Source organism: Phoxinus phoxinus (assembly GCF_949152265.1).
Source record: "Phoxinus phoxinus genome assembly, chromosome: 22".
NCBI classification, from domain to species: Eukaryota; Metazoa; Chordata; class Actinopteri; order Cypriniformes; family Leuciscidae; genus Phoxinus; species Phoxinus phoxinus.
Genome location: NC_136897.1, coordinates 14,517,823 through 14,545,289, shown reverse-complemented (window position 1 = coordinate 14,545,289; position 27,467 = coordinate 14,517,823). Strand labels below are relative to the sequence as shown.

General features: G+C 37.0%; 1 protein-coding gene across 1 annotated transcript in view; it reads left to right on the top strand.

The window, feature by feature from the left end:
• The first annotated feature begins 4,875 nt into the window (after positions 1–4,875).
• The window catches only part of suclg2 (succinate-CoA ligase GDP-forming subunit beta), a 117,429-nt gene continuing 94,837 nt past the window's right edge, over positions 4,876–27,467 (top strand). The window contains exons 1-2 of the mRNA XM_079597266.1: positions 4,876–5,026; positions 24,853–24,994. Of these exons, the coding sequence (XP_079453392.1) occupies positions 4,943–5,026; positions 24,853–24,994 (226 nt within the window). The 5' untranslated portion in view covers positions 4,876–4,942. The remainder of the gene's footprint in view (positions 5,027–24,852; positions 24,995–27,467) is intronic.

Below are 27,467 nucleotides of genomic sequence, written 5' to 3'. Positions count from 1 at the left end.
TTATTTTGATTAAATGTTGTGATTTGCAAAGATCAATAATTTATAAGAAAATACTTAAATATGCAATAAAATAACAAGAATTGTCCATTTTGATTTCATAGTGACTTTAAAAGCAAGGTGTGAAAAGCAATATCCCTAAGATGATTAAATTTAGAGCCATTTTTCATTTTTTTTGAATTGTTGGTGAATTCATAAGAATTCGTATGATCTCATAATACATTTTTGTTAGATCTGCTTACGGTTGGGCTTAGCGTTGGACATTCATGCTCATATATATATATTTTTAAATCGTGCGTTTTTGTACAAATCAAATCGTACAAATCCGCCATTCATTTGCGCATTTGAGAGAGAACACAAAAGTTTTGTGAGGAAATGCAAGGTTTCTCAGGGAAACACAACAATTTTGTGAAAGAACGCAAAAGCAAATTTAATTCAAATATATATATATATATATAATATTCTTTTTTTTTTCACATTATGTCCTCTTAGGAGCTCTATAGTTTTCTCATGAAATTGGGTGTGAATAAATTATAAATAATCTCTAAAGTGTGAATCATTCTCAATACAATAACTTGTCCAAAGTATAGCTAATACTTCAGCATGGATAATATTTCAGGTGCTCAGATTTCACACCAACGACTTGCTTTAATTTTTTGTTCATAAATCTGTTATGTACTTGATACACATTTAAATAAATACATATTTGCAATGTTTATTTTCAAATTAGTCTGTCACAGTTTGACACATTCCATCATTTTCTTCTTCTATTACATTTTCTTCTTAGTAAATTATCCTATTTTATATTCATTGATTTAAATGTATGTCATTTCAAAATAAACTGATTAAAAGTTGAAAAATATATATATCATCATATAATAATACAAATATTATATTACTAAAATTTAAAATTTAAAGGACAAGTTGTTCAAAGTAAAAAAGAATATAAGTAAAAATTGCCAATGAGAGGGGTGTGATTTTTCCCTCAAATCGCGAGTTTATGCTTTCTAGTCTGAGCTGTTGACTCAGCAGTTGCATGCATTCATTCAGCTCTTTGCATCATGCGTTTTCATGAATAAAAAACAAGGCTTTCTTACAGCCGTCTAATGCCACAAAAAGTGGTGAGCAAACATGTCATGAAATTGAATGTGAACTCAAGGCCGTTTGCAGATTATAACTGCATTTTATATACACGCGGTACCTCAGAAATATTCACAGCCCTCGGTGCTAACTCTGGTAATACTCTGAAAGAAAAATCACCACGGCATTAAAAGGAACCACATCCCGCGCACAGATGGAGTGTGCCACCGCTTCCCATTCCTTTTAGTGGGAGACGTACTGCCAGGATAGTAAAATGAAATGGCCTTATTTGCATTGAGCTGGAGGAGAATAGCTTTTAAAGTGGGTTAGGGTGAAGGGGAGCAGAAAAGACTTCAGAACTGGTTTGTGGAGGGAAAAGAGAGAGACAGAGAGAGGTAAGAGGCTTAGCGTGCTTCGGGGCTTCGGTGTTTGGAGAACCAGACTGTGAAAGGAAGGGAAATTAGGCATCACTCGCTCTCTTTCCCTCTTTCTCCTTTAGCTAATGAGGCCAATAGTTCCTATAGCTGTCAGAGTCACACTGATGTCCAATGAGGGGGCCAGATGTTCTCGCTTTCGCAGTGCGTATGCATGCATCTACCTGCGCGCAGGGGTTACACACATTGATCATAGAGAGAGGCTCGTGCAGGAAAGCTTTGTTGGCTCCAACTGGGCTGCTTGTATAAGAAAAGATGGAACGGGCCCCATCGTCCTCAGGCAGGCATTGGCTTTGGATATTTGACGCTTTTAGGTCCAGATGAGGAGGAACTGAATGCAGAAACTACAACTTATGAAAGAATTCACAAGCTCTTGCACCCCTCACTCATAGTGTTGAAAGCAAAAGGAGGTGTTATCACTGCACCGCAACATCTGGGGCTTTCACATCTTGAGGGAAGTTGGACATGAAATACATTCTCTACAAAAAAAAAGAATGTAGCTGGAAGATTCTCGGACGGCTTCTGAACCAAGAAAAAGACTGGAGAAACATTTGAAACAGAGCCTGTGCCGCAACACCGCAGTCTTAGAATGACACGGGATCTGGAACAATAGCCCGAAACGATGGCAATCGCAACCGAATCGAGGCAACCGACCGCTGTACTGGAAAAGTTTGCGTTCTGAACACTTTCAAATTTAAAAACAAAACGCGTCTGCGGAAAATGTGACCGCAGCATAAATGTTTGTATAAGCCCTGCTTATCAATGCGGCATGAGAAGCAAAAAGCTTTGTTCGGTGGGCTGAGGAGAATCCTCGTCCTTTATTAAACATCTAAGTTCAGGTCAGCTTCATTATCATAATACAGAGCTCTTATACCATGAAACAAACATCCTCCCTCAAAAAGACAGCTTGGTCGACAGATTGGGATATTGTGCCTTGTGTGCAAGTTTTGTTTGTGTACGACGGCTGGATTTTAAAAAGGTGAAAGGTAAAGAATACTCAAGACAAAGAAAATATGGATCTATTTCCATTAAAAAGTAGCTGGAAAAAGATGGCCAAGCACAAAGTCTAAGAATGAAATATAGGTAGTTGGGGAAATAAATCAACCTTGGCTCATAAACGCATGCAGTTTCCAGCTGAAATGAACACAATATGCAGTAAAACACACACAACTTTTATTCCTTTTAACATAAAAATTGTGATTCGTTTATTTTCAGAGTTATTTTCACAGTTCCTTGCTACTGTATTGTATGACCTTAAAGGAACACGCCGACTTGTTGGGACTTTAGCTTATTCCCCGTATCCCCCAGAGTTAGATAAGTTCATACACAACTCTGTCTGACGCACCCACCGCTAGCCTAGCTTAGCACAAAGACTGGAGGTGAACGGCTCCAGCTAGCATACTGCTCCCAATAAGCGACAAAATATCGCCAACATTTCCCTATTTACATGTTGTGATTTGTATAGTCACAGCGTGTACAAATAACAAGGTCACATGAGACACAGCCATCTTCTAACCGCATACATACTGGGAACTATATTCTCAGAAGGCGAAGCACTGCTACTTCTGCGGAGTGATTTGCTCACAGCACCTGAGAAGCCCCGTGGTGAGGAGCAGAGAGTTCACTCAGAGTGTTGCGCAAATCACTCCGCAGAAGTAGCAGTGCTTCGCCTTCTGAGAATATAGTTCCCCAGTATGTATACGATAGAGCATTAAACTTTTTTTGCCACTCACCGGACATCCCAGACAGCAACATAGTGTCGGCCCAGATCCGTGTGGAATCCATGTGTATCAGATGTGGGCCGACACTATATGTTGCTGTCTGGGATGTCCGGTGGATTTCATTTCTAAACTACCAAAATACACACAACAACCAACAAAATAAAACATTGCCAGATTCACGTTCATCTGTTTCAGATAAAAACTGAACTACCGTCACTCACTGGACATTTCACTTTGAAAGTGTCGTGAGACATGAAAGAATCAACTTTTTTTCGCAGAAATGTCGCCACAGGCACGTTTTTCCAACAAGCTTTGGTTGAAATAAATGCGCGCTTTTAAAAAATGGCTTTTCTGCCATTGCAAAATGTCGATATGTCCTGAGCTGCATGTTTTGGTTTGAATGTATTGAAGGGGCAGAGGCTTGTTTATGTGACCGTAGTGTAAAAAAAAAAAAAAACCAAAATAAATAAGGGAGGGAGGGAGAGATGCTTTCATGTTCTTCAGGAGTAGTTCATCATCCTCTCTGAATGGGTTTCTGCTGACACACATCAGTTTGAAGCAAATGTCTCTCTGTCATAATCACAGCTTTTTATGATCATTTTGCCCTTCCTGCCCTTTCACGGTGTCAGAGAGTAATGAGTGCTTTTAGAGAATAGAGAATAGAGTAGAAATGATAGATAGGATAGATAGATTGTGTGTATTTGTGAGTGAGAAACCAACCTCCTCACTTTGATCAACGCCAAGGAAACACACCACCATGTTTGGGGACCTGATATGGAGCCGATCCAACCCTTCAAACCTCCATCATGGAATCCCCAAAAAGATCCTTTTTCTATTACATTTGTAATTACATTTGTCTATATATGCATATATGTCTATATTTTATCTGTATGATTATAATAAAATAATAATGACCAACCGAAAACATTAAAGAGCACACTTTTTGGCACATGCAAGTTTTAACAAAATAAGAGGGATGTAATTTTATAACACACAGTGATGCTCAAAAGTTTACACATCCCCTTCAGAACCTGTGAAAATATATTAAAGAGATTTTTTAGGCTGGCATTGATTTGATAGATTTTTGTAGGCAGGCATTTTTCATTTCGGGCATATAATAACATTTTATATTATATTTTATTATTCAAAAGCTGTTAGCATTTTATCCCATAACAATGTAAATTATAATATTAAATAACATAATATATGCATTAATGTTTTTATATGTTGTTGCTGTATTTATATTTTTTGGTAATATATATATGTGTATGTATGTATGTATATATATTCGCCGCTATTCACACTTTTTTGGCAATGCAAAAAAATATGGAACGGAATATGGAATATATATATATATATATATATATATATATATATATATATATATATATATATATATATTAATATATATATATAGTAATATTTTATTAATATAAAAATGATAACACTGTAAGAAAGCCTATAATGCACATTTACATGCATACAACCATATATTTATTTGTTCAAATTAACTTTTGTCCTATCGGCTACATGGAGTTTAAGGAGATAATGTTGCAGTGTAAATAATCCAACCCTGTTCTTTGATTGAATCACGGGTTTCTGAGGACCAGTAGTAGCCTACAACCTGAAAAAACATTGCAAAAGTCAGCCAACGTTCACTGTCACTCCTCACACACGTGTCAGCGCTGCAGGACTTACTTCCGGTTCAACATGGCGGCATCCATGGCATGTCAGGCGGCTGTGCGAGGACTCCGAGCTGCGAGCACTAAACAACTGCTTTTGAGCAGAAACCAGGTAACAGATCGCTGATCTGTACGTTTATCCTCCAGTGCTTGATGTGACCAGAAGAAGAACTGAGTACTGCGTGATGCAGCTGCTGTCTGTTGGTTTATAGCGCCAGACATGATGATTTATTCTGCACATATGCACATACTGATTTAACCCGGCTTCGATTTATTGCTTAATTATTTAACTAGCGGTCTGAATAGATGCTTTAGTAGAATGACACATTAGATGGTCTATCCTTCCATGTGTGATGCTTTGGAGAATTATTCATTTATTGTTCAATTTGTCTTATTACTGAACTTTAACCTTATTCAAGATATTTGATAACTGACGTCAGCAAATGTAAGTGTTTATAAAACACGGCATGTCCTTCAATGCAGTCTGATTAGTATTTTGCAAATAATTTAAACAGAGATATACTCTAAAGATTATATTCTACATTTTTTGTTTGAAAGATTCTGTTCTGAAGTTTCAAATCGAAGGGTTCTGTTCTAGATATTATCTAAGCGGACTATATTGAAGTTTCTAATCTGATTATATTCAAAATATTCGCTTTTAAATAGTCGGACCAAGAAATTGAATCACTTAAGGTAATAATAGTGTACATGTGCTTTTATAATTCCTGGAACACTGATTTGAAAGGTGTTGCATGTGAATGTTTTGGGGTCTTTTTGCTCTCTTTTTTCCACAAGTCTTCACTGGGAATGATTGATTCACCTTCAGGTTTGTCCTCTATTCGTTCAGTCAGTGAGAAGTAGGCCAGAATCACGTCCATCTTTCAGCCTTTGACCCATCAGTGATGAAACACTTTTTGCTGAGCTGGCCAATAGCAATTTGCTGTCAGTCTAAGGCAAGGTTTAAAGGTCAATTTTAATATTTATCTTAGCTATACACAGATTTTTGTTTCTTTTGCAATATTACGTATTTTTGGCCGATTGTCTCGTGTTCCTCTTTTGGTCTTGCAACATAAAGAGATGTTCAATGTTTCTTCATTTTGGGTGTCACCTGACTTGTTGTGTACCTTGTGCTTTTGTTTGCTCTGAAAGTTTCCTGTGAGCATACAGACCGTAAACCAGGACAACAGGACAAAGTAGATCAACAGTGCAGTTTCAATGGAAATTCAGTCAAATGGAAAGTCGGAGGCTATATTTTGACATTATAGAACAAAACTCAGAAGAAAAGTTTCAAGTAGGTCATTGAATAGATCTGAGCTGCGTGTTCTATTCTGTTTTAATCCTTCCTGACTGATATATCCCTAAATAGTTCAGGGACTGTTGGCACATAAAACAAATGTTGCTTGTCAGAGGACAGAGTCTTGCCCTCAAAGTAAGGCATGCACAAGTATAATTTACCTTGAAGGCAGGGTTATTATAGTTACTAAAACTAATACTAAAATTAAAACCACACCAAAAAAGGTATAATAAATTAACACCAAATAAACATTATCTTAAATAAAAACACACACACACACACACATATATATATATATATACACACAATTATTAAACTAGTTTATTATAGCTAGTTGCCAAAGAAAACATTTATCTTTTTTTTTTTTTAGTTTAACTTATTGTACTAAAAAGAAAACTAAAATAAAAATGAATATAAACTTTCTATCTACTGTATATTAATAGTAGATATATTATCCTTATATATAATAATATATATTATTGTATATTCTAGTTGACATAAAATTACTTGGGATGCACCGATATTTGGTGGTTACAGGCCGAAATAGTTTTGGCGGAAAGCAAAGTTTGACTGTGTTCAGCTTCTGTTTAATGCACACAACATGGATAAGCTACAACAGTTAAACATGTCAACTTTGTGGACACTAGATTTACAATATTCATCTCTCGATTTTAATCGGTAAGGATATGGTTTCTTAAATCTAAAATCTTTTAGTCTGTGATGATGTGAGCAAAACTTCACTAAACATTAGAGTGCCTGACATCCAAAAATCGCGAAAAGCTTTGTTACTTTTAATACGTAGCAAAGTTTTAACTTCAAAATTGTGTCGATTTAATTACGAAATTAAAACAATAAATGTCGTTTGGTGCTCTTTAATGTGACAGATCAATATGTTGAAAGATACATTACAACTCACCAAAATGAATCCTGTAATCAATGTTTTAACTGGGGAAAGACGTAAATAAAACAACTTTTAGGCTATATACCTTCGCTTAACATTACCTCAAGAAAGCTCTTCAACATCCATAAACTCATTAGTTAGCTAGAAAAATAACTAGAGAAGAGCACTTTGCAAAATATATGCACTGTTTTCATATTCGATCATTAATTAATGCATGTTTGATATAATGAAAACAAGTTATTATCATTTATGTTATTAAAACGTTGACACAAAAACTGCCTTATGTGCTTTTTAAATGTTTGTTTTATCTTTTGAGAGTTGATTATTAAATATGCCTTTTATTTATTTAATTAAAATAATTTATTATTTATTTAAGGCATCGATACTGTCCTAAAAAATATATATTCTGGAATTACTTCATAAATCTTTACACCAGTTAGGATTGCCAGTGACTAGTACACACAGCTACAGTAGTCTGACCTGATTTCGCGACTGGACTCAGTCGATTTATTGACCCAGCTCCCAGAATGCAGCACACGTAGCATTGATGTCATCATGAAAATCTGTTTTTTTTTTCAGTTTAAATGAATTTGTAACTAAATGCTCAATTTCTACTATCTGTTACTCTCTGACCTTATTATTATTAATTTTGCCCCTGAGCTGGAGTTTCAAAAAGTTATATAGAGAGGTTCCATGCAGGAAAATGACATTGGATCAACACCAATTTAGTGTATAAGGCATCACTTCATTACTTCGTGCAGTCCACTCTGCTGCCATAAGATGTGCTTTAGTAGTGCATGCAGAGTGCTTAGCTAGCATATATTTTCATTTCGGTCGTATAATGAGATGCAACCCGCTGAAACAGGGCACAAGCCTCATCCATCTAAGAGAGGACCTGCTCTAATGAGAACGTACATAGTGCCAAGTGCACTTATATTGTCTTTATTGAAATGACTTATTTAAGACTTTTTTTTTGGTATCAATGAATAGTGACCTCTTTATGGGATTAGACCTTTAATGCATAGGTTTATCTCAACTATTTGTAGAAATGAAAAATTGCCTCTAAATTGTGGGTGTGAAGGTCAGAAGTAATTCAAAAAGCACATTCTTAAAGCGCAGATGTCAAGATGTGATTCAGACACTAATGAGATGTAGATTAGAGCAGCTTTTTCAATTTTTCTCGCAGTTTGGACTTCTCACGTTTGGATCAAATCCATGTTTCACCATCTCCTTAGGAGTCTGGCTGTCAGCCAGTTCCTGACAGCGATCAATGGGCTGTTTTTATTAATCAGGGACTGCATGCTTAGAATTTTGCGCTAGGCCTGATGGCTATAAATATCCATTTTTGATTAATCGGATCTTTATTTTAACGGCCATGAAACCGATTGTTAAACTCCAAGGATCAATCTTTTACCTTATGCCAGTGCTACATGCTCTTCAATGTCAGCGAATATATTGGAATTGAATGCGATTAGAAAAAACTAAACAAAAACAAATGTGTGCTTCTGCGAAATAATGCCAAGATAATACGCCTTTCTGCACACAATAACAAACAGCGTAACTGTAATTGATCCACAAACAAATGACTCTTATGAATCGGTTCTTTTTAGTGAATCAAACGTACAGCTGCTCAACCAGTATTGTCCAATTCTCAAACAAATGACTCTTGTGAATCGGTTCTGTTTAGTGAATCAAAAACGTACAGCTGCTCAACCAGTATTGTCCAATTCACAAACAAATGACTCTTATGAATCGGTTCTTTTCAATGAATCAAAAATGTACAGTTGTTCAACCAGTATTTTCCAATTCACAAAACTTATGAATCGGTTATTTTTAGTGAATCAAAAAAGTACAGCTGCTCAACCAGTATTGTCCAATTCACAAACAAATGAATCTTATGAATCGGTTCTTTTCAATGAATCAAAAATGTACAGCTGTTCAACCAGTATTTTCCAATTCACAAACTTATGAATCGGTTATTTTTAGTGAATCAAAAACGTACAGCTGCTCAACCAGTATTGTCCAATTCACAAACAAATGACTCTTATGAATCGGTTATTTTCAGTGAATCAAAAATGTACAGCTGCTCAACCAGTATTGTCCAATTCACAAACAAAAGACTCTTTTGAGCAGATAATTTTAATTAATTATTTAAAAGACTGTGACTTATGTACTTTTGAATGAGTCTGCCAAATCTTTAACTTAATGAATTCACTGAATCTGTCATGAATAAGGCTCATTTAGAGTTTTTTTGTACTCTTTCATTTGAGTCATATAATTGATCACTGATTATAAACCCACTACCAATAATCAAGAATTTTTGAAAGAAGTGTCAAGGCTGCATTTATTTAATCAAAATAGAGTAAAACAGTAATGCTGATAAAATATTATAAGATATTATTAAAAATAGCTGTTTTCTATTTTGAATATATTTTCAAATGTAATTTATTCCTTTGATGGCAATGCTGAATTTTCAGCAGCCATTACTCCAGTCTTTCACATGATCCTTCAGAAATAATTTGAATATGCTGTTTGGGTGTTCAGTTATTGTCAATTATTGTTGGATGGTGTTAAATTATTAATGACAGATCAGAATTTTCTTAATGTACAATATTTGAAGGTTCCCATAATTAAGAGAAATACCTAAATATAACCAATTGAATCAAATTGAAACTGTAGATCAGAGTCAAACCAAATTGGTCCAAGTTTGCATGAGTCCTCGCCAAGTGCATAAAACGGCGCACTCAGGTTTCTTTGAACAGAGGTGCCTTGAGTTTTCACAGAATCTGTTTTTTGGACTTTTACCACAGAGATAAGAGGCAGTGATTAGCCAGCTGCCAGTCCGCTCTAGTGGAGCGCTGGGCCCGTGACTGGCAGGTAGGTATCACGGCAATTCACTCCCATCTTTTATGACAGCTCGAAAATTAGAGATGGCTTGTCAATGATGACAATGAAAAATAAAAAGAGAGAGACGATTTAAGACAGGCGATGGCCGATAACACCAACGCTGCCTCAGAAATTCCTGTCTGGACGTAGAGATAATCCCAGAGCTGTTTTCCCCAGCACAACCCTCACCGCGCCACGGCTGCATCTCCAAACTTAAAGGAACGTTTGCCGCTGCGTTCGTTCGCTGGGGCGGAGAAAAATCTTTACGCAAAGATTGAAGACGTCAAAGCTCATTCGCCTCACAATGCTGCAGCAGCTTGAAAAGCTCGACTGGAGTGTCGAAACAGGACCAGGGGAGTCTGCTGGATGAGTCTGCATGCTGAATATTTGAAACGAGGGGTGGGTGGGTGCGACTCCTCTGGTGCGAGAACTTCAAACAGCATGCGTTCCTCCCATCTGTCCACAGCGAGAACACATTTACATTTCCTGGCCGCCAGGGATACAGTAGAGCAAGTTTGCTGTAACCGGATTTGAATATCGTTTCGCCAAGGTTAATAGCCATTTCTGTTGCTCATGAGGGCTGTTTAGGCTTTTTCAATAATTTAGGAAGCCAGCAATCATTTAGAGTTCTTTTCGGCTGTCTTTTGAAGGAGAGGTGCCTCTTTGGAAAGCTCCTATGGGACTCGTATTCCGGTCCATTTGGGATAATTCTTCTGTAATGATGATTATAATGAGGCGGTATTTAGTGTTACAGGAAATTAAAAGTTGTTATACAATATGTTGGCCCTGCTGTTTCAATGACAGTTGTGGAAAAACTTTGAAAGTCTGTCTATCTTGCTATTTATTCAGTTGGTTTGTGTTCCCATGGATGTTCAAAGGCTCATTTGTAGGCATAAAGCTGAAGAACAGATTAAATGTTGTTTATTCACTCGTTTTTCAGATTCTGTCATTGTTACTCGTATGTTGTTAGAAACTTGACTTTCCTTATTCCATTGAACAAAAAAGTTTCTTAACTTTGCTCGCTTTTATCCATGCAGTTACAATAAATGGGAACTGAAGCTTTCAAGCTTCATAAAGAACTTAACACCGTAAACATCTAATAAAAGTAATCTTTGTGAGAAACAGACTGAAATGTATGTTGTTATTCACGGAAACACCATGACCGGATCATTGAGTGAGTTGAACCTGGAAATCATATCAATCTGATTTATGAACAAAGTTTAGTGCATCAAATCTGCAGATTCATTGAGAAGAAGTCAAAAGAAGGATTCAGTGCTGTTTCTCCCTAAACATATAGAGTAAATCTCAAGATTTAACAGTAAATAATTTTAATTTCAGCTTGTTGCTCTTTAACTGTGGTATGGCTTCAGAAGACTTGGAACACTTACCGGTATTCTAATATGCTGGTTCACTGCTCAATTATTATGGTTCTTTTTGTTATCAATGTTGAAAACCTTTTCAGGATACTTTGATGAATATTCTTTGATGAATGAACAGTATTTATTTGAAAATTAAATCTTTTGTAAAATTATAAAGGTATTTAGTGTCATATTTTACCAACTGAATGCGTCCTTGCTGAATAAAATTATCCCAAATGACCCCAAACATTTGAAGTGCATCAAAAGACAAGAACGGGTATTGTTCAAAATTCATGTATAACTTTGATGAAAAGTTTTGATCCACTTCAAATGTTGACTACGGTAGTTTACACAAACATTAAGCTGCACAACTGTTTTCAACATTCTTGAGCAGCAAATCGGCATATTAGAATGATTTGTGAAGGATCATGTGACGCTGAAGACTGGAGTAAAGTTGCAGAAAACTCAGCTTTGCCATCAGAGGAATACATTACATTTTAAAATAATTTAAAGTGGAAAACCGTTGTAATAATATTTCACAATATTACTGTATTACTGTGTTTTTGATAGGGTAAAATACAGCCGCGATGAGCATAAGAATATTCTTTCGAAAACATAACTCAGTAGCTCTTGAGTCACATAGACCACTTTTATAGAACGTTTGCATCCTTTATGCAGCTTGAAAGCCCCAGTTCTTTGAAAGTCCATTGTTATTGCGAAAACCTTGAGCATGAAAGAAAGTAAGTTACATGAGTACGGTAAATGTGTGAATTTTTCTTTTAATGTTGTTAGTCACTGTCTTCGCCCACTTCCATTTTGCCCACAGACTTGACCTCACTCTTCCAGACTTCTCTCCTCTGAATGATGTTCCTTATTAACTATGCTAATTGCTAAGTTCATATCTGCAGAGAGTTGCCTTCACCTTCAGCCCGTGTCTGTCTTTAGGAGATTAAGCAAAAAGCGTATCCCATGATGCAAATCTCTGCCATCTAAATCCTTTGGCATGCTCTGCTGGCTCCCCCTAACTCGGCTCTGCTAATACACACACACACACACACACACACACACACACACACACACACACACACACACACACACACACACACACACACACACACACACACACACACACACACACACACACACACACACACACAGACGTCACGGCCTAACGGAGTTCTCTTGTCAACTTGTCAAAAGCTGCTTCTCATCCAGTGCTCACCTGACCTTGTTGAACGGTAGTCAAACGTTAAAACCCGACTAGAGCTGAGAGCATTCAGAGATCACGAATTACTTTGACTTTTTTTCCCCCAGCACGAGCTAATTAAATCATTGCTTCGTTATGCAATATTGTGACTATAAAAGAATATTGATGTTCTAAATTTAAATATTTTCACCATTTGTTCCTGTAAGCATGTTTTTCTCTAATTCGTTTCTGCAAATGCTGAAATGATGTAAACACACCTTATTAATATCTGATGATCTTACATTATTATGAACCTCCGATGTATCAACAACACTTTATTTGCATCTCTGTTTCGTTGATTGGGACCATTTTAAAACCCATATTGTATTATTCTCGATTAATGGCAGCTATCATTTCTGAATAAAGTAAACCAATTAGTTACAATCAGGAATGGAAAAATGTGTTAATTTCTTAAATCAAAACGCCCCTCAAGGATTCCACAAGTTAATTAAATGTGAGGCCATTTGGAGGTGCTAATTAAGAAGAGTCATTTCAAAGGGTTTAGGGCAGAGCTATGACTAGTAATGAGGGTTTTAACCCCTGGAGACTGCTGGCCTGTGACTGCGCTGTGAAGGATCCGATACAGTCGACTGGGCTGCTCCGTAAATACTGTTTGTCGAAGCATCAGATGCTGATAATTAGGGAAAGAATTAACATATAATGCAGAGTAGGTCCAGGTGGTTTTCTGTGCAACTAGAATTGAGCAACAGGTAGAAATTCCACCATTGTGGTCAGAATTATTGGCACCCCTGGTAAATATTGTCAAAGATGGCTGTAAAAAATAAATCTGCATTGTTCCTCCTTTTGATATTTCGTTTAAAAAAAACCTGCACAAATCAAAAGTTACCTATTGTTACTTAAAAAGACCCACTCCGATGAAAATCATGTTTTTCTAGGTGTTAACATGTTCTTGTGGCATTTTTCTGGTGTTAGAGGACATATCTTGAGAAAAATAAGCTCAAAGTTGTATTTCTGAGTATTTCTACATTCAAATATCTGTGAATCAGTAGCAGACGCTAAAATCCCGTTTAAAATAGACTGGAGTTATGACGTAGTAACTCCACTGGGCGGGGCCACGAGCTCATACTCAAATTGGAACACATACTGTAACAAATAAGTCACTTTTCACCGTCTATCAATCGTCAAAACTAAAGTTTGGAGAGCAGAGCACAGACTGATCCCGTCAGTAATTACATCATTACATAATGAGAGAGGGCAACCAGCCTCCTCCAGCCAAGCAACAGGCGACATTCGTGCATGTGAAATTCCGCGCTCGTCCAAGTAGACTTGCACACGCCGGGTGGCGACGAGTTTCGCCTGTCGCAGCGTTTGTCCCCTCGTGTGTCAAGCCCATCACTTGTGAGAGTGTCAGTCAGTTTTTCAGATATAGCGGTGACATTAGCATCATAATAATCCCGAAATTCCGAGCAATCCACTGATACTAAATATGTCCTGATTGATCACTGTGGGAGGGATGAAATATTGAGACGAAGTCGAGCTGTTTTTTACCGCGACGTCTCTGAGTGAAATAATGATCGGTGATAACTTTGATTAACTTCGGATAATAATAATTAACGTGTATATATAATACTGTAATGCTTCTCCGTGCCAACGGCTCCGCCCACAACGCAGAGGCGAATTGCTAATGAGCTACTGCCGCTCTGCTGAAGCGAAGTCCCAGAAAACGGCACAGGTTTTGAGATTTTGGCTAAAAATGGCATAATCATAATTTAAAGACCACTGGGAATGTTTAAAAATAGCTCAAAATATGATCGGAGTGGGACTTTAAGAGTTACTTATAGAGCCATAATTATTGGCACCCCTAGAATTGTTTGAGTTGAAGTAAAGTAAGTAAAGTTCTTCTAGAGAACTTCAACTTAAAATGTTTTAATAGTTAAAATTTTTGTTATAAATAACAACACTGATATTTACTCTTGTATTATCTTATATTAAGTCATCACCCCTATATAGTTATGCTGGTGTTTTTCAAAGTTAACCCAGGGAAAAGGAGGTTTTGATATATGGCGAATACAGTAGGTCTTGAATGTACATTATGCAGTGATTATACAAACGATATATGCATTTTTCATTTTTTATGCCATGGAAACGCATGAAAAATTCTCTGTCTGATTTAATGTTTTTTATTATGCACAATGAAACGTCATTGCCCTCTGAAAGACCTCAAGAAAAGCTCTCATAATCCTGTCCTCAGAAAATCTCCTTGTTTGAGCTCCTAAGCTCCTCTTCCTTTTCCCAAAAGAATTGAATTGGTCAATACAGATTTGTAAATATCCCCTCATGAATATGCGAATGTAGAACCAATTTTCCCCAGTGAGGAAAGCAGTTGTGTTGCTTACTATTCTTTTCTTTGTCTTCCCGCACGAAGTCTTTTAGGAATCAATCCTTCATCGACTTGAGATTTCCACTCTCTGTCTTGCTGATGAAGCGGCCTAATGTCTAAGTCATGCTAATGTGGAGAGCAGACTAATGTTGTACTGAAAGGCTGAATGTAGTCTACATTGACTCGCCTGCGCTGTCTGGGGCTTTGGCACATTGAGCAATTCTGTAATATTTTTTGTCTGTTTGTAAACTCTGTGAAAACCCCAGCAGATTTCATGTTTAGTGGTTGAGTAATTGCATGTGATTCCTCTTTTGTGGGTTTTTTAAGGACGGATGTCGATTTCTTTCTTTCTTATATTCTTTTTGCGTTGTGTCCCCCCCCCCCCCCCCCCCCCCCATCTGTCAGGTATGCTTAAACATCCTCCTGAATTACTCTAACACTTCATGTCTTCCTGGCGAGAAGCTATGAGATTGGATCTCTAAGCAGCTGCTTGCTCTCAGTTTGTTGTGCATTGGTAATGGTGCATATGGTCAGGCAGACTTTTAGTGTTAGTTAAAGATGACATGGAATCAAAACCGATTATATTAACATTTCAAATCCATATTCAGTCTTATTATGTATGATTCATGAGTGCACGCTATTCTAAATAATTTTTTAGCAAAATAACTTTCTCCAGCTCTGAAACTATTTTACTTTAGATGTTACCAAATCCAATCAGATAGGGAAAAATTAGATAATAGGCATGCTATTAATTTAATAAATCTCAAAATGAATCTCCATATGGCACTTGCTTATAATATTGTGATGCCACTTAATGTCACTGATGATTGAATTTAGTTTTTGTGTTTTGTTATTAATTTATGTAGGTCTTTTTATATAGATTTATTTCAAATTTATTATCGGTCATTTGTTGGTTATTGACAGTAACATAAAAATAATGATTGGCTCATTGGTATCGCCTAGAATTTTAAGATACATTATATGCATCCTTAAATTTTAAGTAGCATATCAAAGTTAGTGATTCTCAGTGTATCCATGATACTACTGGTATCTGCCATTGTCGGAAACATTATTATTATAATTTGTTTACGTTGTCGGCAGTGCTTTGAATTGAATTAATTTTGTAGTTGAAGTAGTTGTTTGTTTTTTTGGCTGAACAAAATGTATTTGTATTGGTATCAACCAAAATGTCTATATTGCTGTAATAAATCTCTTATTATAGCATACTTTTCATATCCCGAGACATAAAAGCCCCCACCCCCCACTAGTATCATGTTTCACTTAAATGTTATATTACTGATGTTAAATGTTGTTTACAGTACGTTGTCTTTAAAATATATGTTGGTGATATTTAAAATTCAGTGTTTACTTGCTCCCCATGCCACTCACCACGTTTAGTACACACACCACCCAAACACAATTCAAAATGCTATTTTTTTTCTTATCTGTCACAGTTAATGAGCAGCAGTGCAGGTATCAGAATAGGGTTATAAGAGCAGTGACTGATCCAGGAGTCTATTACATTCAAGAGCGACAGACCCTCTCCAGTACTTTGGAGTGTTTTTTCCCCCTCCGTCTGAAGTGTGCGTGTATTACTTTCATATATCCAGCTGGATTAGCATAGACTTCATCATTACTGCACTGCAGTGGCCCTTCTTTCCAATTGAGTTTTGTACTCTCAAATCTAAAGATCTGTAACCCTCATGCACAAAACAAGCACACCACGAAAGAGCCAAATGCAATTGATAATTTCACTAAGCCATATCAGAATTTCGGTTTTATTCCGATTAATTGTGCAGACCTACCATACGTTTTATTACTTTTACCCAATAAATATTATCGAGGAAGACATAGGCTTATGTTAAGAAAGGAAACCTTAACTTTGTGCCCGTCACCCGACTTTCTAAGGTTGGTGTGGGGTCCTTACGGAGCATCTGCTATCCTGTGGAATTTGATGCAACTGCTGCCACAGCTTTCCTTTCGTCCTCTCACCTTTGTGTGAGGACAACCGAAAAGTCAAGATCTGATGTAGGCCACCATGTCCTTAAGAGACATCTGGACTCCCAGAGGATCCAGAGAAGCTATGTCTTTCAATCCTAATAAGGGATACCTTCTGAAGAAGAAAAATAAATGTTTCTGTTTAGGTCAGTAAAGTGAATAAGTTCATTTTAGGATTATTTACAGTCAGTGCCATGTTGAATTTCATCAGCTGTCACCCTGTAGCCAAAAGACTGGTTGCCCACTGAAGCTAAGCAGGGTTGAGATGGGTTAGTACCTGGATGGGACACTTCCTAGGAAAACTAGGTAGCTGCTGGAAGAGGTGTGGGTCCTAATGCTCCAGTATAGTGACGGGGACACTATACTGTCAAAGAGCACCGTCCTTCGGATGAGACGTTAAACCGAGGTCCTGACTCTCTGTGGTCATTAAATCCCAGGATGTCCTTTGAAAAAGAGTAGGGGTTTTAACCCTGGCAATCCTGGCCAAATTTGCACATTGGCCTCAGTCCATCATCATGGCCTCCTAATCATCCCCATATATAGTATATACTGATTGTTTTCATCACTCTGTCTCCTCTCCACCAGTAAGCTGGTGTGTGGTGGGCGTTTTGGCGCAATATGGCTGCCGTCGCATCATCCAGGTGGATGCTGCACATTGGTGGTGGTTGAGGAGATTCCCCCTTCCATAAAGTGCTTTGAGTGTTGAAATAAAGCACTATATAGATGTAACAAACTATTATTATTTAAACTGATGCATGATTGATGAGTTGCTAAAATTGTAGGACTGCTTTGAACTGTTGAAATATTTCATGCAGAATGACTTGTGCCATTCTTTGACATTGAACAATCACCGCAGAATGTCATGGATGTCGCTTCATGCGCTGCCAAAAGCGAAACTCTAACCAAAAATCGTTTGAAAATGTGTGTCATTTTCAGAATTTGAAAATATTGGCTAGATTATTCAAGGGGAAAGTTTAAAAAAAAAGGGTTTTGGTGTGGGCTTTTATGGTGGTGAGCTTTTGTTTCTTTCCTGTGACTTCATGTGGGTCAATTTTATTTTGATTTTGCCATCAATTGGTATGTTGAAGGAGATTCAGCTTATAATATTTTGCATGTCACACATACATTATATGTCAGCCACGTTATACTAATGCATATTATGAAAGCCCAATTTATTCTTTGGTAAATAATAGTAACGACATGCCAGACTATTTATGTATTGTTTATCTGTGTGAGTGCATCTTTTCTGTTTCTATATATTATGTTTCATTATATATATATATACACACACTTATATATATACACACACTTATATATGTGTGTGTATTTGTGGTTTTAAGCATGCTCTTTTAAGCATGTGTTGTATTTTGGAGCCTTCAACTGCATGTGTGTTTGTTTGGTGTAGAAAGGTGTGTGTGTGTGTGTGTGTGTGTGTTGGTATTTAACTGGTGGTGTCTCCAGAGTGCTGATGAAGATAATTACTGTTGAGGCAGAGTCTCAGGGGAGATCAGACACCTGCCGTCCTCTTCCCGGAGCTCTGCGCTCGCGCCCCTGAAACCCACCTCTCGGTCCCGATGCACCTCAACCTCACTTTGCCCTTGAGTGAACTAATAACCTGTAAAGCTACAAAAATGGGCTCCGGCTAAATATAGCAAGAAGGGGGGAAAGAAAACAATTACCGCTAACATTTGCAAAGAGGTTGCCATGGAGCGCTTTTAGCACTTTCACAGTCCGGTTAATCAAGCAGGGCCAGAACCAGGAACGCCAGTAACACCTGACTGACAGAAACACAACAACTATTACTGGTAGGCAAATATCATGGCCTCAGATCCAGACCTTCAAGTGGATATTTTTAATCTAATGAGATTCTCATTAGAATCCAGATTTAGATGTTCATACACCTGACACCTGGAATCTGATGCCAGAGTTTGCTTTCCTTGTCTTTGATTGACACGGGGTTGTAAATCTGAGGATAGTTTGGGAGACAGCTTTTTATTGGTGCTCCTTTCTGTGCCTGAATAGGAAGGATAGAAACTCATTCCTTTGGATAAACAATAAAAACATTAACAGCCAATCAGAGTCCACCTTAAAGAGCTCTAGCATTTAAAGGAGGAGATTACATAAATGGAGCACAGGTATTAGACTGTCTACTTAATATCTGCTAATATAAGTAATTCTGCAACTAAATGTCAACTCATTCTAACCCTAACCAGTCTACTAATACTCTGTCTGAGGTGCAATGTTAGTCAACAGAATGTGTTAAAGGAACCATCAATATAAAGTGAAACCATGTACAAGAACTAAAATAAATTATAGAAACTCAACAAATACATACAATCTAATCTGTGTACAATTAGAGTCTTAACAGTAATTTTACAGAAATATCATATTTAAACAAATAGATTGGAAAAACAATGAAACAGAAAAGTCTTTACATTGATGTCAGTAAACAGTCGTTTTAGTGAATTTGAAACAAATATTTATTGTCAAAAATGTTTAATTGACAGTGGAAGTACAAGCTTTTAGTATGTCAGAAAATGCAAAAATTGCAACATTCAAAGGCCAATATTTAATACCAATATTTGGTTTTTGTATTAAAAAACTAGGACATATTTAAAGAGATAGTTCACCCTAAAATGAACATTTGTGTCTTTTTATTAGAGGTCGACCGATAGTGGATTTTACCGATAACGATAGCTAGGTTGGGCCATACTTGCCGATAACCGATTAATGAACCGATAGTTTTTAAAATTGATACTGGATAAAAACAAACATAACACTCCAAGTAAAACAGTGCTGAACTTTATTATAAAAATAATAAAACTGTATTGAACCATGAAAACATGCTAAATGAAATTATATAAATGTGAATAAATATTTAAGTCAATAAAAGACATTCATTCAAACTGAAACAAAAAGTAATACTGAAATAACAAATAAAACCAGTTACATTCAAAATATAACTATTTAACAGTTCTTTTCAAGCCAACTTAATAAAAAAGTAACAAAATTTGTATTAAAGTGAAGATGAAAAAAATAAATAACCGAAATCGAATGCTTTTCTGATTCGTTTATGTTTCTGTCGGCTGTATGAACATATCAGTTTGCTTACGTCTCTAGCTTTAAATATGCAACTTCTCTGCATATTTAATGCATAAAAGTGACCAGCTGGATATGAACTAATGCAAATAGAGGTAACAATTGTGACATTAAACATTCGGGTCGGACTTACGTTTATGTTTGTCAGTGTTTTAACCGCTTGAGGTACTAGTAATGTTAGCGTCCTCTCAGCCTCGAAGGCAAACAAACACACTGTTGTGCTGTTCTTTCTCTACTAATGCAGCATTTAGTCAACAAATTAATCACTTTGTAATGATATGACAAAATGTACTGTATACATGCGTTTGAGCTGTCGGTGCTTTAAACGCGCATCTGATGTCAGCGCTCTCCGCGCAGCATGTGCTCTCAGTGCAGCACGCAGAATCACGTGTCGAAATAAACAACACGAGGCGATAGTTTTTATTACACCTCTAGAGGCCGCTCTTGTACTGCATCAGGCCAGCAGACCCTTCTCAGCTCTTACACTGTGTAATGAATGACAGCGTGCGCTTCTCAGCCGCTCCAGCAATGGACGCAACCAGGAAAAACTATCGGTATATATTTTTGCCGATAACGATAGTTCCACCAGTCAACTATCGGTGCCGATTAATCGGCAAAACCGATGAATCGGTCGACCTCTACTTTTTATGTCGTTTCAAAAACACTTAAGTCTTTAGCCTAATCTTTAAAACACACATCAATATATTTTTTATGAAAACTGAAAGGTTTCTGCCTCTTCGTTGGAAGTCTAGGTAACCAAAACTTAGAAGATCCAAAAAATCATAAAGGTGTCGTATAACAAATCCATAAGACTCAAATGATATAGTCCAAGTCTTGTGGAGAGATATGTTTGCTTTATGATGAACAGTTAATGTTATTGAATTCAACTATATATTGTAAAGTGCTACAGACAGAGTTGCTTTATCGTGTATGACTTGGATTATATATCACATTGTACTGTATTACCGAAGCTAAAAATGTCAAATTAAACATTTCCCGTTCTTTGTGTTTTCAGTTAACACATTAACAGCTTAGCCTATTAGCTTAACAAAAAAAAACTAGTCATGGAAAGCATCGTAATATGACCGTTGATTTTCCATTTTATCACTCGCCATGTTTTGTTTTTCTGCAAGAACCCTTTCAGAGTTGTCTGTCACCCTCTCTCATGTCTCTTTTTTCATATTTTTTGTTTATGTAAAGCCCACCTTATATATTTATTGCTGATGCAATGAAGCATAATCTGTTGAGAAAACAGCACTTATTTCCCATATGTATTAATAAAAAGCAGTGAACTGTAAAAACCCATTGTGGCCTAGACAGTCAGAAAATAAACCCTCGTCTGTGAAGTCTATAAAAACCTTCAACTGTGGGGAATCAGAAACTTTTCAGGAGATCTACAACTTTTGTGTTTTGTCATTATATTATAAAGTCACTATATTTGTGACATCACACACAACACAGATCAGGAGCATTAAAGCACAAGGTATGCTTAGATTCATGCGTGAGGCAGCTTTATTACCCAATGTCCTTCCACTGAACCCGTTGTGCGTAAGTAACTGTTAACAACAGCTAGCATGTACAACAGGGAGCTATTTCCAGTTTTAAATGGCCAATGGCCATCCACCCCCATTCTGAGGTACAAATATACATTGAATGCTACAGCACAGCCATTAGAAATAACCCTCAGAGGACTAAGCAGATGCTATTTCGAATTATTTATATATATTTATATTTATATTTTTTGGAAATCTAGGTAACCAAAACTTGGTGTCGTAGAACAAGTGTCAAAGTGTCTTAGAACAAATTGGATTGGCACGATTTAGTCCAAGTCTTGTGGAGAGATATGTTTGCTTTATGATGAGTAAATGTTATCGAATTGAACTTTATTTTAAAGTGTTACCAGAGTTGCTTTATCATGTATTTAGTGTTAATCATGAAAATGTTAATTTATGACCTGGATTTTATATCACATTGATTATACTGTATTACCAAAGTTAAAAATGTACAGTTATACATACCATTTGTCAACAAAATTCTTCCAAACCTTCTTCCAAGTTAATCATTAATATAAAAGTATGCATTTATTATTTTTGTATTATTAAATAAATAAATGTTTATTTATTTATTATTTGTTGCCATTGTTATACATGTAACAGATTATGATATCATTGTATGCCATGGGGAAGGTGTCATAACTTTTTTCAAGTTTATTTATTTATATATATTGCCATTATTATACTTGTCACTGACAATAATTATTCAATTATTATATTTTTCAAGATATTTGAAAGAGAACAATATCATGGGGCTTGGTCTCAAATTGTGGAAACTTTAGGAATTTTATCCTTTATTATTTTTTTTTTATAGGAATACAAGAAATTGGTTCCACAACCCGAAGTCTATTGCAGATGCCATATTCTCTGCTTGTTGAGAGTGTGAACATTTATTGTACGATACAGCGTCTGTAAGTTGTCATCGCAGTATTACAAATTTGACTTACCAACCAAATGCTTTTGCGATTCGTTTTCTTTAATGAGAAATGTGCTGTGAGCACCAAACGCAATAATATGATGAATCATAGTTAATTTAGTTCAGTGTAGCCCATGCAGCAGTCAAAGCGTACTGTGATGTATTTTAGTGAAATGATGAAATGCAGGCGTTGAGAAGAACACTGCCGAGAATGAGAGTAGTGCATCATCCGACTCTTATCAGAGAGAGAGTGATTAAGTTAGTGAGTGGTTGGAGGCTTACAAACTTTTACAAAGAGTACAGAACAGCTTGTAAACAATTTGCCACGTACAGTAATGTTACATTTTCCTATGCTGTCAACTAAAAAAAATAACTCTAGAGCGGAAGTCCACATTGTGCTGAATAAATGCTCCACATTGTTTTCCTTGTATTGTTACTTAACCTGTTAGTGATGATGTCTCATTATGTTTGAGTAAGTATGCACTTCTGAGTGCACGCTTCCCCAGTGTTCTTCCACAGCCTGCCAACGTTGGTGGCCACCTTCATTATTCTCCATGGAGACACGTAGACGCTCAATTAGTAGAAGCCGTAGAGAGTTGTTCCAAATCATGCCTTAATAAGGTACTTGACTGGATTTAACACTGTGCTGCTCTGATAACCTGTTTTACTCATTCTACAGTGGTGAATAATGGGGAATTGTCTATTTAATGAGTGTCTTATGGGTTGTTAACTACACATTGAATACTCATCAAAGGACGTGATCATGAATATGTGTGGATATTAACTGTGCTGAGCTGCAATGATTTGAAATCTTAGCCTGAATGGAAGCCAAGACATGAATGAAGAGACGAGATTTGAAGCCGCTTTATTGCAGTGGATGTCTGTTGTGGAAATGACTTCAAAGATGTGCCTGAAAAAAATTGATTCAATAAACCTATTTGATGTGTAGTCATGGTAATGGCAGAACAGAATGACGCTATATCCTGTGTCCATGTGTTTTGCTGAGAAATGATAATTGATCGTTCGCAAAGACCCGACCCCCTTAGATACTGTCGCTATGTCCGACAAGCTACGCCGCTCTCACGCCACACCATGTTCTCACGCAGTGAAAAATACATCGCGGAGCAGAGAGGACACTGACAACGCACTGACAGACAGGACAGACCAGGTGACTTTTGATATTAAACAGTCTCACCTTTCAAATTTGGTCATTTTTTAAAAGAAATCTAAACAATAAATAGCGTTTTGTGGCTCTTTAATGTGTCTGACAGATCGCTGTGTCGCCTCGGTTAAAGCTGCTCGTGAACCGATTATCTCTTCCTTCTAGGTCATTTATAGCATAAAATAAACATAAATGAATATAAGAAGGAATGTTGTTTTAACCGCGGAAAGGCGTCAGTACACTCCGTTTTTCAAGTTCAAATGCTCCCGTGTTAATCTACTTACTCTCCTGACTGCTTTGTCGGACAAAATGGCGGATGGCGAAGATTGGTCAGATCACCTGTCAATCAAGCTCCCTGCAAAGGGTCAAATGTGAATGCACTTTTAGGGGCCGTTGAACTAAATGCTGCAAACTTTTTAGGCGTTTTGGCCGTTCATTTACCCGACAATGACGTTTTGGGAGCCTGAAAATGCAAACTTTTGTAAATGATTTTCAGGTTTTGAAAACGATACCGTAATTGCCTCCTAAACTACGAAAACACAAATTTGTGAAAACGGTGACATCATGCGTATTACGTGTTCAGCTTCAGTATATAGGTAAAAACGTTTCCGTTTTTAAATGCATCATTGTTGTGTAAACGTACCCTTAGACACTTGGTTTGTATCCATCAAATTCCAAAAACAAACAAGTAAAATCAAATGGAATTTAAAAAAATATTACTATAAGGATAATAATAATAGTGTAATAAATTATCTACACAATTATGTAATATATTAAAAACATTTCTTTGTTGAACTTTAATAACTTAATCGTAAAAATGTTTAAATAAATAAACAAGCAAAATTAAATGAAATAATAAAAAATTTAAGAAAAATAATAAAACTGTTATTGAATAGAATCAACACAATAATGTAATGTATAAAAAAAAATTCTTCGTTGAACTTTGATTACTAAATTGTCATATATCGTTACTACATGTGACAGGACGGACGCCTCCCTTCAAGTTCCTTTGATCGAAAGGTTCATATCATATATTTTATTTAAATAGTCTAGGCATTAGCATGCCTAGAAAAAAGGTCCATAGTCCACTATCAGTTGTGTAGAGATGCATGAAGTACCGCTCGCAAAGAAGTCGTCATTAACGGCCCTGTTAATGAAACCATACTCTGTCTGTGTGTTTTTAGCTAGCGAGGGTGAGCCCCAGAAGATGGCTGAACCTGCAGGAGTACCAGAGCAAGAAGCTGATGCAGGACAGTGGCGTGACCGTACAGCGGTTCTTTGTGGCTGACACCGCCTCTGAAGCCCTGGAGGCCGCCAAGAGACTCAGTAAGTGTCCTCATTACAAACAGCTCGCTAGTAAGTGTCTAGATGCAGTGCTGTTGTCTCTCTAATAGATTTCAGTGTCAGCAATGTGATTGCATGAGTAACACTTCATTGATAACATGCTAATGAGGTAATGTTTATTTGTTAACTCGATCGGTGCTTGTATGCAAGATCTGGCCTCCCACGCAGTGAGCTGGGGCATGAGGGCTAGAATTAGCCAATGAGGACGCAGAACACAAATTTCATTGAGGTTTATGCTTTTATTCTGGTGGACATGCCTTCAAGGGTCAACAAAACTGAAGGTCTCTTATTTATTCTGCTTCTCTTTTGTTTTACATGGTTTGTTGCTCCCACGATGTGTTATCCATGCATACTCATGTTTGTTTTCTTTCATGCCTTTTTATTGTGAGTTTCTGTTTCTAGAGACAAGCACATTTTGTATGTGGCATATCAGGTGATGACCTCAATGGGCCCTATTTTAACGATCTAAGCGTATGGTCTACTCTAAAGCGCACGGCACAAACACAAGCGCACTTTGTTTTGCTAGTTTAAATCCACTTTTGATAGTTGTACGTCGGGAAAAATGGTCGACGCACCCGGTGCGTGGTCTAAAAGGGTTGTCCCTATTCTCTTAATGAGTACCGTGCAATAAACCAATCAGAGTGTCCTATTCCCTTTAAAAGCCAGTAGCGCTCGCATGGCGGATTGCTATTTACATGACGGAATTTGCAAGCGGAAAAACTGAACGCGCTTCTAGCGAGGAAATGGATCTGCTCGTGCTGAGGTTAAAGCGTGTGAGCAGAGCATCTACGGGACAAAGTTTACGCGCATTGTGGACCCGCCTATAGGCGCCATTGACTTTAGACCAGGTTTCAGTTGGTCAATGGCGCAGTCTTTTTCAGTTGCCTAAAATTAGCAACGCGCCAACAATGCGCCTGAACACACCTTTTTTTCAGACCAGCACGCCCATGGGCACCAAAGGGGCGAAAATGCATTTGTTATTTAAACAACGTGACGCAGGACGTGAAAATGATAACTGCGTCGGACTGGAACTACCATTGTGTCGCTTGTGTAACTTGTGTCGCGCCTGGCGCTGCATTGCACCGGGTGTATGATAGGGCCCAATCTCTGTGATGTACCGGTGCAGTCCAAGGTGGATTTATATCTGTTAGCGCCAGTCTTCTAAACCACATTCAGTTTTATGTGTGAGAGACGCTGGATGCTTTCCAGAGGCTCACAGCTGTAATCTCCAGCTTATCTCACTGTACACAACAGGCTTTAGCGCTCCATGTCCAGCTCTTCGGCCTTTAATGTCTGTGACTAAATATTTCCATTCAAATGGGGTTTGCTGTTCATAAAAGTTCGAATCCGCAGCCTAGGGGTGCTGTCCCTATCAAGCGTTGAGAGTGAGACAATGAGATCTTTTTTCCGACTCGATTTGAAACATGCTTCGATGGCATTTCCAACCCCTGCACATTGAGTGTTTCAGCCTGGTTCCTGTGGGATAGGGCAGGGCCCGGGCCCAGGTGACATGTACGAAGCGACCAAGCGAGACGTGAAGGATTTCTGTGACTTCAATAGTGCAGTGAGCTGTTCTCCCCAGTGCAGAGATGCCACCTCACAGTTGGGCCCACTTACCCATGCGGCAATTCAGCTGACAGCTCAATTTGAGCTCTGCGGTTTAGTGCTCCTCACACACAGTAAAGATGCTTTTAAAGGGTTTTTTGAGTTTCTTGCAATATGCCAAAGTGTTGAAAAGATGCTGCATCTTTATGCACACATCTTGTTTTGGCTGGTTTGCCATCAACTTTATCATTATTGTCTTTTTTTTACTTTTATTTGTGAGTTTATTAAGAATTATTATTTTTTTATTTAAACTTTAAAACATATTTTAAAACATTTGATTATTCTAAAATAATTTTAAGTATCAATGCAATACATATTTTGCCGTGTTCATTTTGTATTATTTATAGGCTGTTATAGTATTTATTCATATTTTGAGATTTCATTATATTGTTATTATTTAAAGTTTTAGTACTTTTGTTATGTGCTTTTGTCATTTTTATAATTTTTTTCTTAATATTTGTATTTTTTTAGTACTTAACTTCAAATTAAACAGAATAAAAAAACAGTTATCTGATATTTATTTATTTAGTTAGTTCGTTACATTAGTTATTTATTTATTTTAGCTTTAATCAAAAACATTTTGTAATAGTTTTAGTTAACAACAACAACACTTGTCTATGTGATCATATTGGCCCCGTTTTAAGTTCACCCAATACATTTTATTCAGTTCACTCATTTACTTATTTTCTCACCTTCATGTTGTTCAAAAACGGATGACTTTCTTTCATCCGTTCAACACAGAAGTAGATGTTTAGCAGAATGGTAACTTTGCTTTCTTCAATACAATGTAAGTGAATTTGGACCAAGGGCTTTCAAGCCCATAAAGGTTATCAATCATTAAAGCTGCATG